Here is a 12,229-nt window from a genome sequence, read left to right as displayed (position 1 = left end):
CCTTACCTCACACATCTTCATGAATGCAGAAGGATTTTCCCTCATGTACCATGGTGGGACCTGCAACGCTGCTGCCTTCTTTCTTTGGTTCGATGCCTGCCAAAACACATATGATACATAAATACATTAGCTATCAAATTATATAACCCCCCTCGCTTCACAAGACATTCTGGTGATTTGAATAAAATCAGGGTTCAAACACATTATGTGGGAATGGCCAAAGACTTGCATAATGTTTCTGTCATTTAACAAGCAAAAATAGTGGAAAAATGCCCAAAATTCTCTGGTTGCAACTTTTCCAACATGAATTGCTTTTTTTCTCAGTTTCCTCTCTGAATTTTGGTTAACACTACTTTAGGCCCCACTATTTAACATGCATAATCAGTACAGTCTTAACAGTTGACAAATGGGTTATAACACATTATAATGGCATTGTAAGCAGACAAAGTTGTATGTGTTTATTAATGTATTTGTCAACAGATGTATTCAAAACTTTACCAACAAATTCTGTTAGTTTCAAACCATTTCCAGACCTGGAAAACTTTTTCTAATTTCATACGTTTTCCAGGAATTTCATGATTGTGTGAACCCTGTAAAATTGAATGAAAATATAATACAAGGCCTCAGTAAATGGTGACAATGTTCAAAAACATATTCAAATTATTGTGCTTATTTGACCTTCTGAGGGATTCATTGCATGAGTGGAAAATGGTCTCAGTCAAAAATGTAAAACGCAAGTCTCACAAATCTTTGAATGTGATTAAAGGCACAATATAGAGTCCGTGAGAAAATACTTCGGTCATCCTTCTGACGAGGATCAGAATGGATATATCAACAGTTTGTACATGAACGATAACAGTCGATGAAGCTTACATTTATTATTTATTTATTTCATTACCATGTGCCTGCACATTGCTTTTAATGACAATAAATTGAATTGAATTGAAGCCGTATAATGTGTATTTTATGATTGTCAAATCTATGTCAAATTTATCCATCTACCTACCTACCAGTGGTGGAAAGAGTACGGAAAATCTGTACTCAAGTACGAGTACAGTTACAATACTCAATTACAATACTCAGTTACAAGTAAAACTACTTGTATTAAAATAATACTTAAGTAAAAGTACAAAGTATTCTTCTCAAACACTACCCAGAGTATTAGTTACGTTTTAATCGTTGATGTTTGATGTATTATCAATGGCAGGCATTCAATCAAAGGGGTTTCTGTTTCTCCAAATCTTAAGCCTTAATTACTCCCAGCTCCTGTGCTGCTCTGCTCAGAGGTCATGGTCACCTCTCCAAACCTGGACCTGCTGCAGAGTTGTGTCTTTTGACCGTATGTCAGGGTTTTCATTGGCCCATTTGTGATTGGGTAGCCTTACTGGCTACAAAGGTGCAGATGCAGTTTAGATATTCATTCAAATTGTACTCAGAACTCAATTAAAATTTTAAAAGTAACTAAACAGATTACATTTGTGAGACTAATGTATTTGACAGACTATTGTATTTATGTGATTTGTGATAATTTGTGAGATTATTGTGATTTTAATAACTATATCGTGGTTCTTTTTTGTATGGTTGTTTGTTTTAATTTGTCGAGTCTGGTGTAGAGGATTTGTATCCTGTGCCAGAAATTTTTTCATTAAATCTCATTAAATCAAATTACATTGTGTAACGCATACTTAAGTACGAGTAAAATTACAGAATTGCAAAAATACTCATAAAAGTACAAGTACCCAAAAATCGACTTAATTACAGTAATTCGGGTATATGCAATTAATTACATCCACCCCTGCTACCTCCCTCCCTCCTTATCCGTCATCACTTCCTTCCCTCCACCTTCTCTTGCCCCTCCTTTTATTCCTTCTACTGATGACGTACCACTCGCTCGTTTCGCAAGGAAGACCCTCATGAATACCTGTCTGTCGTAACACATTCTTAATAGGCTAAACACTGCCATGTGAAATAAACATTTAATTTTGCATACACCCCACGACGTGGACCATTTTTGAAGGAGACTTGTATTTTACATTTTTGATTGAGACCATATTCCACCCATACAATGAGACCTTTACAAGATCTGAAGCGTCCAAAGAGCGCCTGTTACAGGCTCTTTGTGGCGATAACATACAAGTTACCTGTACATGATCACCACGGAGGCCCTGCTGCACTTGTACCCTGCTGTCTTCACATATTCAAAGTCATTTAAGAACATAACAGTCAGTTTACATATGAAAGGCATCTATATTGCCTTAAAAGTATTCTGAGTAGAGAAATGTACCGACAGCCCTGTCAAGGCCCTCCAGTAAGGGCTGGGGGGGGTTCTGCAGATGGCTGTCAGCCCCCATACAACGACCTGAGGTCCATCGACGTGACGTCAGCCTGCTGAAGTCCTCGACGAGCTGCCTATGAGGAAGTGGTGTTACACGTTTTAGTGCGGCGGTAATACACAGTTTGGGAGTTACATTTTACCATTTTAACAAGCTGTTTAGATTAATATCTGATACTGCACAATCCTAAAACCATTCACATTTTTACATTAAGATTAGACATTTAAACTGGACTATGGCGGGCCGCCACAGGCTCGTTAACACGCTGAAGTATTCCCAAAAGAACACAAAATAAACACGCACCACAAGCTCCGGAGCCGGGTCTTCCGAGACGGGCCTTCCTAGACGGGCCTTCTGAGACAGGCCTTCTGAGCCGGGCCTTCCGAGCCGGGTCTTCCGAGCCGGGTCTTCCGAGCCGGGCCTTCTGAGCCAGAGACGAGCTGACTACCCCGCACCGCCCTCCGGTGAGCCGCCATATCCAACTAAACCGCCCACACCGGCTCCGGGTCCGGAGACGGGCCTTCCGAGCCGGGCCTTCTGAGACGGGCCTTCCGAGACGGGCCTTCTGAGCCGGGCCTTCTGAGCCGGGCCTTCTGAGACGGGCCTTCCGAGACGGGCCTTCCGAGACGGGCCTTCTGAGACGGGCCTTCTGAGCCAGAGACGAGCTGACTACCCCGCACCGCCCTCCGGTGAGCCGCCATATCCAACTAAACCGCCCACACCGGCTCCGGGTCCGGCTCAGGAGACGGGCCTTCCGAGACGGAGGCGAGCTGACTACCCCGCACCGCCCTCCGGTGCTCCGCCGTATCCAACTAAACCGCACAACGGCGCGCCACGCAGCTCCCGCTCCGCCAAGATGGCGGCCGACTTCTTCGCCGAATGCCCTGCGCGCGGGCTGTACGGCTGTGACGTGACGTCATACGCCTGCGCATGCGTGTTAGTTAATACAGTTAATTGAACGGATTGTTGTGAGTTTTCGCGTCTTGAAGTTGAAGTTGATTTAGCTCGTTTTACTCTGTTGTTACGGCCAATGAGTTCATTCAGCATAATTACACTAGTCCATCTGACTTACACCCCAAAGCCCCTTTAAGGCGGACGAGGCAGACTGACCAATGGCAGCTCAGCAGGAAGGACATGTGCGACTGATTTGGCCCGGGGTGTGAGGGAGGGGAGCTGCGGCGGTGTGGCTGGGGGTCGTTTGTGTGGAGGAGGGACAGGATGGGGGTAGGAGGGGGTAGGTTTCGGGTGGGGGTAGAACGGGGTAGATGAGGATAAAATGGGATGAAGGTTAGGATTAGGTAGGTTGGGGGGGGGTAAGAATAGGGGTACGATGCGGTTTGTCAGAAGAGCGTAGAGAAATGTTTTAGGTGTTTTTGTTGAACGGCTGAAGGTCACAGCAACACAGCAGCCCACCAGAAGAGTCCACTCTGAGGAGAAAGCCACCGGTGCCACTCTGAGAAGAAAGCCACCGGTGCCACTCTGAGGAGAACCGGTGCCACTCTGAGGAGAAAGCCATCGGCGCCACTCTGAGAAGAAAGCCACCGGTGCCACTCTGAGAAGAAAGCCACCGGCGCCACTCTGAGAAGAAAGCCACCGGTGCCACTCTGAGGAGAACCGGTGCCACTCTGAGGAGAAAGCCACCGGTGCCACTCTGAGAAGAAAGCCACCGGTGCCACTCTGAGGAGAAAGCCACCGGTGCCACTCCGAGGAGAAAGCCACCGGTGCCACTCTGAGGAGAAAGCCACCGGTGCCACTCCGAGGAGAAAGCCACCGGTGCCCAACGCCTTGTTTCCATTTGTCCTTTTTTCAGGACATTTTGGACTAAGTGTGCAGATTATTTTTCAGATTAACACGACTCTCCCAGGGATCTGCTGCATTCAAGCCGGAGAACTGGCCAGGAAATCAGGAGGTCTCAAAGAGTTGTTATTCCATCCATTCCACTTGAGTACTTCAGGGTCCGCTGCCTGACTCGGGGGTTTGCAGTTAAAGCTTAGCCTCCCACATCTTTGTCATTTGTCTGGAATTTGAAAAAGTGTTCTCACGTGACACAGCAGATAAGAGTCATAAGACACATGGACAAACACACACATGGTAACAACATAAAACTGCCCTGGAACTGCAGAAAAACAAGCAGCGAGCAGTTTGGAGAATGACAGAAAAAACAAAAACGTGAAACTTTTTGTGTGCCTGCCTCCACGTGGAGGTCATAGGTCAGAGATCAGCAACAGAACAATGCTCCTGAGGGCATTTGGGGCTTTTATCAGGGACCCTTCCGCGGGGCGGATGCTTTTTGATGGGAGAAGTAAAACCATGTGGTCTTCTGGGTCTAAATCCTCTTAATTTTACCCTGTGTGTGAAATATTTGCTGAGGTGTTTCCACGGCTGGGCCTCGGTGACGTCACTGCTCTGGTTTACACTGCAGCTGCTTTAATCTCCCAGCCATCATCTGGCCATCTGCTGGTCTGATGAATGTGTTCACACAGACCTAATCTGAGTTTTATAGCCCCGCTACACACCAGTAGGTTGATGTAAGAGCAACTGCGGTTGTGCGTGTGTGTGTGTGTGTGTGTGTGTGTGTGTGTGTGTGTGTGTGTGTGTATTTGAGAGACAGACAGACAGACAGACAGACAGAGAGAGCTACACAGATGGAGAGAGAGAGACAGACCGAGAGAGAGAGAGCGCGACATAGAGGGACGGGGGAGAGAGAGAGAGGGCGAGAGACCCAGAGAGACAGACAGAGAGCGCACCACAGAGAGGGAGAGAGAGAGAGAGAGGGGAGGAGAGAGACAGTCAGACAGAGGGGGAGAGAGGGAAGGGGGAGAGAGGAGAGACAAGCTTGTAATTTTCATCAGTGCTGTTTACGTCTGGTGGTTAACGTGGCTGGTTTTTGTCTTTTCTTAGTGCATGTTTTTTATTACCATGCTGTAAAGTCTTGTCTCCACCAGATGGCGGTGTTGCTTACAAATGGTTGTCCATCATTAAATGGGAGCCGTGGATACATATGAAATCAGATCGAATCACGTCTTTATTTCGAACATGCAAAACAAAAGGAAAAATGACCAAGCATAAATAAAACAACAACAAATAAAAAACCAACAAATGATAAGAATAAAACCAGGGGAATTCAACAAGAATTCCCAGTAGAGAATCCAACAAATATGACGTGTTGGAAAAGGAGCAGGAGGAGGTTGCTACTTGGCTCTGTAATGCTCAGCTAATTAACCCACATGATAAGCTTGGTTTTTCACACGTCAGACTACGTCATTCTCAATATCTATCCCACCGTGACTCAATAAAGGAGCAGTAAAAACAATAAAAACAATAAAAAGAAAACACTTATAATAGAAACGCTTACCCAATAATGAAACATTATTAATTAAATTAATTTTATTTAAATAATGTAATATTATTCCATAACAAGTAAATCATTAGATGTTATTCAGGTTGCAGTACATGGGCATGTGTCGGGGGGAGCCCGTGACAAAAGACTGTGAGGAAAAGTGGGGCGACTTTGCAGAAGATGGCTCCGTTCTGGTCTTCTTCCTGTTCTGCATGGTGGTTTTTCTGGAGTTTTACGTTTTGCATGTTTGTTGTGAGCTACGCTGGCCGAGTCTGCCTCACAAAAGACCGTTTTAATCTCGCCGGGCCTTCCTGGTGAAATAACAGTTTAACAGAAGAGTAAATGAATGAATGAATAAATAAACAGGTGGATGAATAGATGAGTAACATCCAACAGTGTTGTCAGGAGGAGGGGTGCTATGCCAGCCGGAGCTCACTGGGACATTTGAACAGTGTGGGCGCCATCGTATCCGGAAGCTGGTCTAAGTGAGTCTTCATGTTGCTGGCATGAAGGACTCCAAGGAGAAGCTGAACCACATCCTGTCTGAGAGACCCCGCCGTTCGTTTGTCACGGACGGCTCACTGAGGAAGTAAAACTCAGCAGCCTTCCCCTCTCTGGCTTCCAGAACGCCGCGGGGTCACGGTGACGTCACGAGGTCAGCTCCCAGAACACCTTGCCTCCTGCCCCGCCGCGCCTCACGGAGCCTCCCGGACCCTTCCGAGTCTTCTGACTCCTCGCCATGTTGGCTTTCATTACCCAGGGAAGGCCTGTTTTCTCCCCGCTAGCAGGGTCTGCTGCCTTGTAATCCAGACCAGCGACCCACTGGCCTCACTGGCCCAACACACAAACACAGAGGCGAGTTTGCGAAAACCCAGATACACTTTCACACATCTGGGTGCACGTCCCGTGCACACAAACACACAAACACAAACACATGCGCGCTCACACTTGTGCACAGGCTGAAGCCAGTTGGATCTTCTCTAGGAAGCCGCATGCACAAGGAACACATGCACACATCAGCATGCACCCACACAAGTGTGCTCCCAGGCAAACACAAACACACAATCACACACAATCACACGCAGAACCCAAAACTGATCTGCTCTGGCAAAGTCCAAGGACACACAGAGAGAGAGAGAGAGAGAGAGAGAGAGAGAGAGAGAGAGAGAGAGAGAGAGAGAGAGAGAGAGAGAGAGAGAGAGAGAGAGGGAGAGAGGGGGAGAGAGAGAGAGAGGGGGGGGGGGGAGAGAGAGAGAGAGAGAGAGAGAGAGAGAGAGAGAGAGAGAGAGAGAGAGAGAGAGAGAGAGTTGGGAGGCCGCTATAGTGCCAAGGCTATAATGAGAGAGCTTGTGGTCGGCTGGCCGGATGACAGTCTGGTTCTGGTCTCTATGGCAGCAGCCGGACCAGCGGTGGTGGTGGTATCTGGCGGGCAGTCTCTCTCCAGTCTCGGCTCGTAACACCTTCTGTCTTCCTTGCTTACACCTTCAACATATTCTGGGATTTCCATTTTCTCCCATCTCTTACGCCTCTCCGTTAATTGGAAGTTTTGCACGCGCTCATCTGTGAGTTGCATGGGTTCGCACGCGGTTTCTCCGCCATGTTCTGCCACACGTTCTGCGCGCGCATCTTGCTTACAGCGCAGCTTTCACGTCACGCGACAAGGGGTCTATTATTCACGTGCACTCGGAGCTTTGGGCATTTTCAGTCTCCTGCAATTCTTGTCGTTGTACTTTGTGGACGGTCCCTAAACACCCAGCGTGCTGACGCTCTGCCATAGAGAGCAAAGTGATTTCCGGTTTTAAAACCATGTCTATGCGGGGGGTGGGGGGTGGGGGGGCTGGAGTTGACTGCCCACAACGCTCTAAGTCCGAATACCCCAATATAAAACGACTAGCAATACTTCCCCTGCTCTCCAGCCTGCAAGGCCTTCACGCTTTCTTTCACTCTTTCTTTCCTTCTGTAGCCCACTGCAGCCATACTGTCTCGCTTTTTGGAGAGAGACGGGACTCTGGAAAGGAAAACTGCCCCACACACACCATCGATTTCCAGGCGGGACAACTTTTCTTAGGGTTTTTTTCAGACTGAGTGTAGACTGAGTGTGGACTTCCGGTTGACTGAGTGTAGACTGAGTGTAGACTGAGTGTAGACTTCCGGTTGACTGAGTGTAGACTGAGTGTAGACTTCCGGTTGACTGAGTGTAGACTGAGTGTAGACTTCCGGTAGACTGAGTGTAGATGTCAAAACAAACGTTGTGTCCCGATGAACTGATTCACCTTTCTAGGATTTTCTCACCTGCGTTACTGAGCACACACACACACACACACACACACACGCACACACACTGTAATTACAGTGGGCTTACTGACATCAGTTAGTTTAATAATGCGCCCTAGTGGCCAAACCATAATACAACTATTATAAGCCAGCTGTTATGGCCATCCTGTCCACGCGATGTCGCTATATACCCATTTTACACGGGTGAACCCCCTACCAAGGTGCAGCAGTTCAGGCCACGGGACCGTTCAGGGGGTTGTGTAGTTTCTCCTCATTACGATCAGAGGACTTATTGTCTGAGTCAAACACGCTGCAATGAACGCCAGTGTGTCTGACTCCTTCTGTTTTCTATTTCTACAATTTCATTTGACCTTTATATCATCTTATCATATGCTGGCGTATTATTTGTCTTGTTGGACAACATGATGCAAAACACATTTCCATGTGAATGGAAATCTTCTTTTCTGTCCATCCAGCGTCTTGCTGATGGTTTGGCATGATGGAGGACAGTCTCTCTGACCTGAAAACCCGTCTTGTCTCTTTACTGTGAATCACTTTCTCTTTTCCAACATCTTCACTCTGCTCATCCCCATCTCCTCAGCTCCTGTCTTGCTGTCAACAAGCCTTTCCCCCCCCCTCAGGTTTTGTCTCTCACGTCTTTATGGTTCATAAGCAGTCTGGCAGCCAGGGCCGGCTCTACATCTTCTGGGGCCCCGAAGTAAAACTGTATTATTGATGAAATATCCTACAAGAGACTTTAACCTTCGCTTAGTTGTTTCTTCAAATCAAAATAAAGGATGTTTGGGGGGGGGGACTGCCTGTTCTGTCTACAGCAGAGGTCTCAAACTACCGGCGTGCGGACCAAATCAGGCCCACTTGATTGCTACAAAAAGCACAGTCTATTCTGGTGAACTTCCTTTTTGTGGGGGGGGGGGATAAACTGCACTGGGTACCACAGAGTGCACACTATACTTAAGCCACTTTATTTGACATTGTATTCTTACAAGGAATTTGTTCTCTGTGTTTAACCCTGCGTTTCTCAAAGTGTGTGGCAAGTGCGATCCAGTGCGATCCAACAAAAACCTTGACGGTGGAACTTGCGGAAGATGTCTCCAGGTCACAACGGCAGTGAAGGCGGATGAAGGCTGCAACAGAGGGTGGTCCCCGATCGTCTTGGTTCTCCATGCCGTTGGACTGTGGCCACCCCCTGCCAAGGACCGTGTGGTGGCTGCAGGCGCATCAGCCACTCCACGTAAAAAGCTGTCACACATAGGCGTCCTCCCATAATGCAGCCCCGGGATCGGCCTCCACGCCCACCTCAAGTCCCAGAGGGACTCAGGGGGAAGACAGTCATACTCAAACCCGAGTGACCGCCGATGAAATGAATATTATACACTGATGACCCAAAACGTTATGACCACCTCCTGCCTAATATGCTGTTGATCCTCCATGTGCCGCCAAAATGACACCGACTGGCCGAGGCATGGAATCTACAAGACCCCTGAAGGTGTCTTGTGGTATCTGGCACAAAAACATTAGCAGCAGATCCTTCAAGTTTTGTAAGGTGCTTTGTCGGTCCAGCACATCCCACATATGCTGAATCGGATTGAGATCTTGAGAATTTGGAGTCCAGGGCAACACCTTGAACACACTTCATGTTGATCAAACCATTCCCAATGTGTGCAGTGTGGCAGGGTGCATTATTCTGAAAGAGGCCACTGCTATCAGAGAATACCATTGCCATGAAGTGATGTACTTAGTCTGTAATGATGTTTAGGTAGGTGACACATGTCACAGGATCAATAAAGTATCTAGCCATCTCTATCTACACCAGTCCTGTGCTTCACGTCTTCAAAAGGTCTCAAGCTCAACAGGCATCAAGTCTTTAGTGTGTCAAAGAAGGCTGAATCAGTTCATCTGGACACAACATTTATTGACAGATATGTTTCATCACCATCTAAGTGACCTCTTCAGTCTCAGCTGATTGCAGGTATCCAACACTTATAAACAATACAGTTGCATAACGACCAAAACCAATGACTGGTCTCATATGCAAATATGGGTGTGATCATTAACTAGAGTTTCAACGGCCATGTGTACTATTCACAGAGGACTGGGGAATGGTTGTAATCACAGCATTGTAAGATGGTGACAGATGTACTGTTAGCCCCCCCCCCCTCGGTTCAGGGATGGTTGTTCCCTCTTCACATAGATGGCCTCTTTGACTCCCCGTTCAAACCAGAGTTCCTCCCTATCAAGGATGTGCACCTCCTCATCCCTGAAAGAGTGGGCACTGGCCTGTAGATGGTGTAGACTGTGTAGATGGTGTAGACTGTGGGGTCCTGGCCTGTAGATGGTGTAGACTGTGTAGATGGTGTAGACTGTGTAGATGGTGTAGACTGTGGGGTCCTGGCCTGTAGATGGTGTAGACTGTGGGGTCCTGGCCTGTAGATGGTGTAGACTGTGTAGATGGTGTAGACTGTGGGGTCCTGGCCTGTAGATGGTGTAGACTGTGTAGATGGTGTAGACTGTGGGGTCCTGGCCTGTAGATGGTGTAGACTGAGGAGTCCTGGCCTGTAGATGGTGTAGACTGTGTAGGTGGTGTAGGCTGTGGAGTCCTGGTCTGTAGATGGTGTAGACTGTGTAGGTGATGTAGACTGTGTGGATGGTGTAGACTGTGTAGATGGTGTAGACTGTGGGGTCCTGGCCTGTAGATGGTGTAGACTGTGTAGATGGTGTAGACTGTGGGGTCCTGGCCTGTAGATGGTGTAGACAAGTCACGGCAGTCCTCCTGGCACCTAGCAGCTACACTATGTTGCTCTGGTTGTCCCGGGGGACCTGGTCCTTGGGGTAGACCACCTTCTGGTGCAGTGTGGTTTGGGGTTTGAAAGCAACTGAGACGCGGTGTTTGGAAAATACCTGTCTCAACTGTTCCGACACTCCCTCCACATACGGACTCCCCACCGGTTTACTCTGAGGCAGCTGTTGTCCTGCTCCTCTCCTCCATCGGGTGCTGCACTGTCTGGGGTCTTCCTGGTTTGGACAAGCGCCCAGTCTGGATCACCACACTGAACCAGGACCTGTTTCATGTGGGACTTCTCCTCTTCCCCGGCCGCTGTGTCGGTGGGGACGTTGTCAGCTCGGTGGTCCAGCGTCCTGATGACTCCTAGTTTGTGCTCCGGTGGATTCTGAGAACTCGAAGTTCTTTTAAATTAAGGCTGAAGACTTCCCTCTTTGCTGCAGCCTTTTATTAAATCAAATTAGAAGCTTTTGATTATCATCTTACATTGCACTGTAACTTTTACTCTTATTTGTTTTTAATTGTCTTCTTATTACCTTCCAATGCTTTTACATTTTGTCTTAATGCCTTTTATGTTGTATGTAAACACTTTGAATTGCCTTGTTGCAGAAATGTACTAGACAAATAAATTCATCTTGCCTTCCTTATAAGGGCCTTATTACCCATTAACGGATGCTTATCAAAGGACCGTAATTAAAGTGTTACCCGGATCTGTGCTGTGCTGAGGTGACGGGGCAAGAGGAGAGGCTTGTATTCACAGACAATATCCAATCCTGTGAAGTTCTTCCCTGAAAACCAATGATGACAGAATAGATTCTGGACAGGGAAACAGAGGGTGATGTAATACTGTAGCTTGCGTCTGGTTCTGGTGGTCTTGTTGGGGGAGGGCCAAGCGGGAAGGCATGCTCCCCACTTGGCCCTCCCCCAACATCTCCCACATCTCCCACGTCCAACACGTCCTTCCAACATCTCCCACGTCTCCCAGCATCCCTTGACATCTCCCACGAGACACTTGGGTCTCGTGGGAGATGTCCCGGGTTTGAAGGTACAGGTCAGGGGGTTGTTGGGGTGTGGTGAGGAAGGGGGGTTCTGGTGCCGCCTGGTTCCCTTTATGCTTGCAGCAGTTGTCCCACCAGGGCGGTGCTCCTGTCCCGGATGAGGGCCGAGATGATCTCAGTCAACCTGCCCACTGACCTCTCCCAACTAGCTGCCTCCTGAGAGAGAGAGAGAAGAGAGAGAGAGAGACACACACACACACACACACACACACACACAGAGGAGAGAGAGAGAAGAGAGACACACACACACACACACACACACACACACAGAGGAGAGAGAGAAGAGAGAGAGAGACACACACACACACACACAGAGGAGAGAGAGAAGAGAGAGAGAGAGACACACACACACACACAGAGGAGAGAGAGAAGAGAGAGAGACACACACACACAGAGGAGAGAGAGAGACACACACACACAGAGG

The 12,229-nt window shown here is 47.9% G+C and overlaps 1 protein-coding gene across 3 annotated transcripts in view; it reads right to left on the bottom strand.

The window, feature by feature from the left end:
• Positions 1–10,740: 10,740 nt before the first annotated feature.
• crppa (CDP-L-ribitol pyrophosphorylase A) overlaps positions 10,741–12,229 on the bottom strand; it is a 66,966-nt gene continuing 65,477 nt past the window's right edge. For all 3 annotated transcript variants that reach the window (XM_056286781.1, XM_056286783.1, XM_056286782.1), the window contains one exon: positions 10,741–11,961. In XM_056286781.1, the coding sequence (XP_056142756.1) occupies positions 11,857–11,961 (105 nt within the window). In that variant the 3' untranslated portion in view covers positions 10,741–11,856. The remainder of the gene's footprint in view (positions 11,962–12,229) is intronic.

The sequence above is a fragment of the Lampris incognitus genome, chromosome 9 (assembly GCF_029633865.1).
Source record: "Lampris incognitus isolate fLamInc1 chromosome 9, fLamInc1.hap2, whole genome shotgun sequence".
NCBI lineage: Eukaryota > Metazoa > Chordata > Actinopteri > Lampriformes > Lampridae > Lampris > Lampris incognitus.
This window is presented reverse-complemented; position numbering and strand designations above follow the sequence as displayed.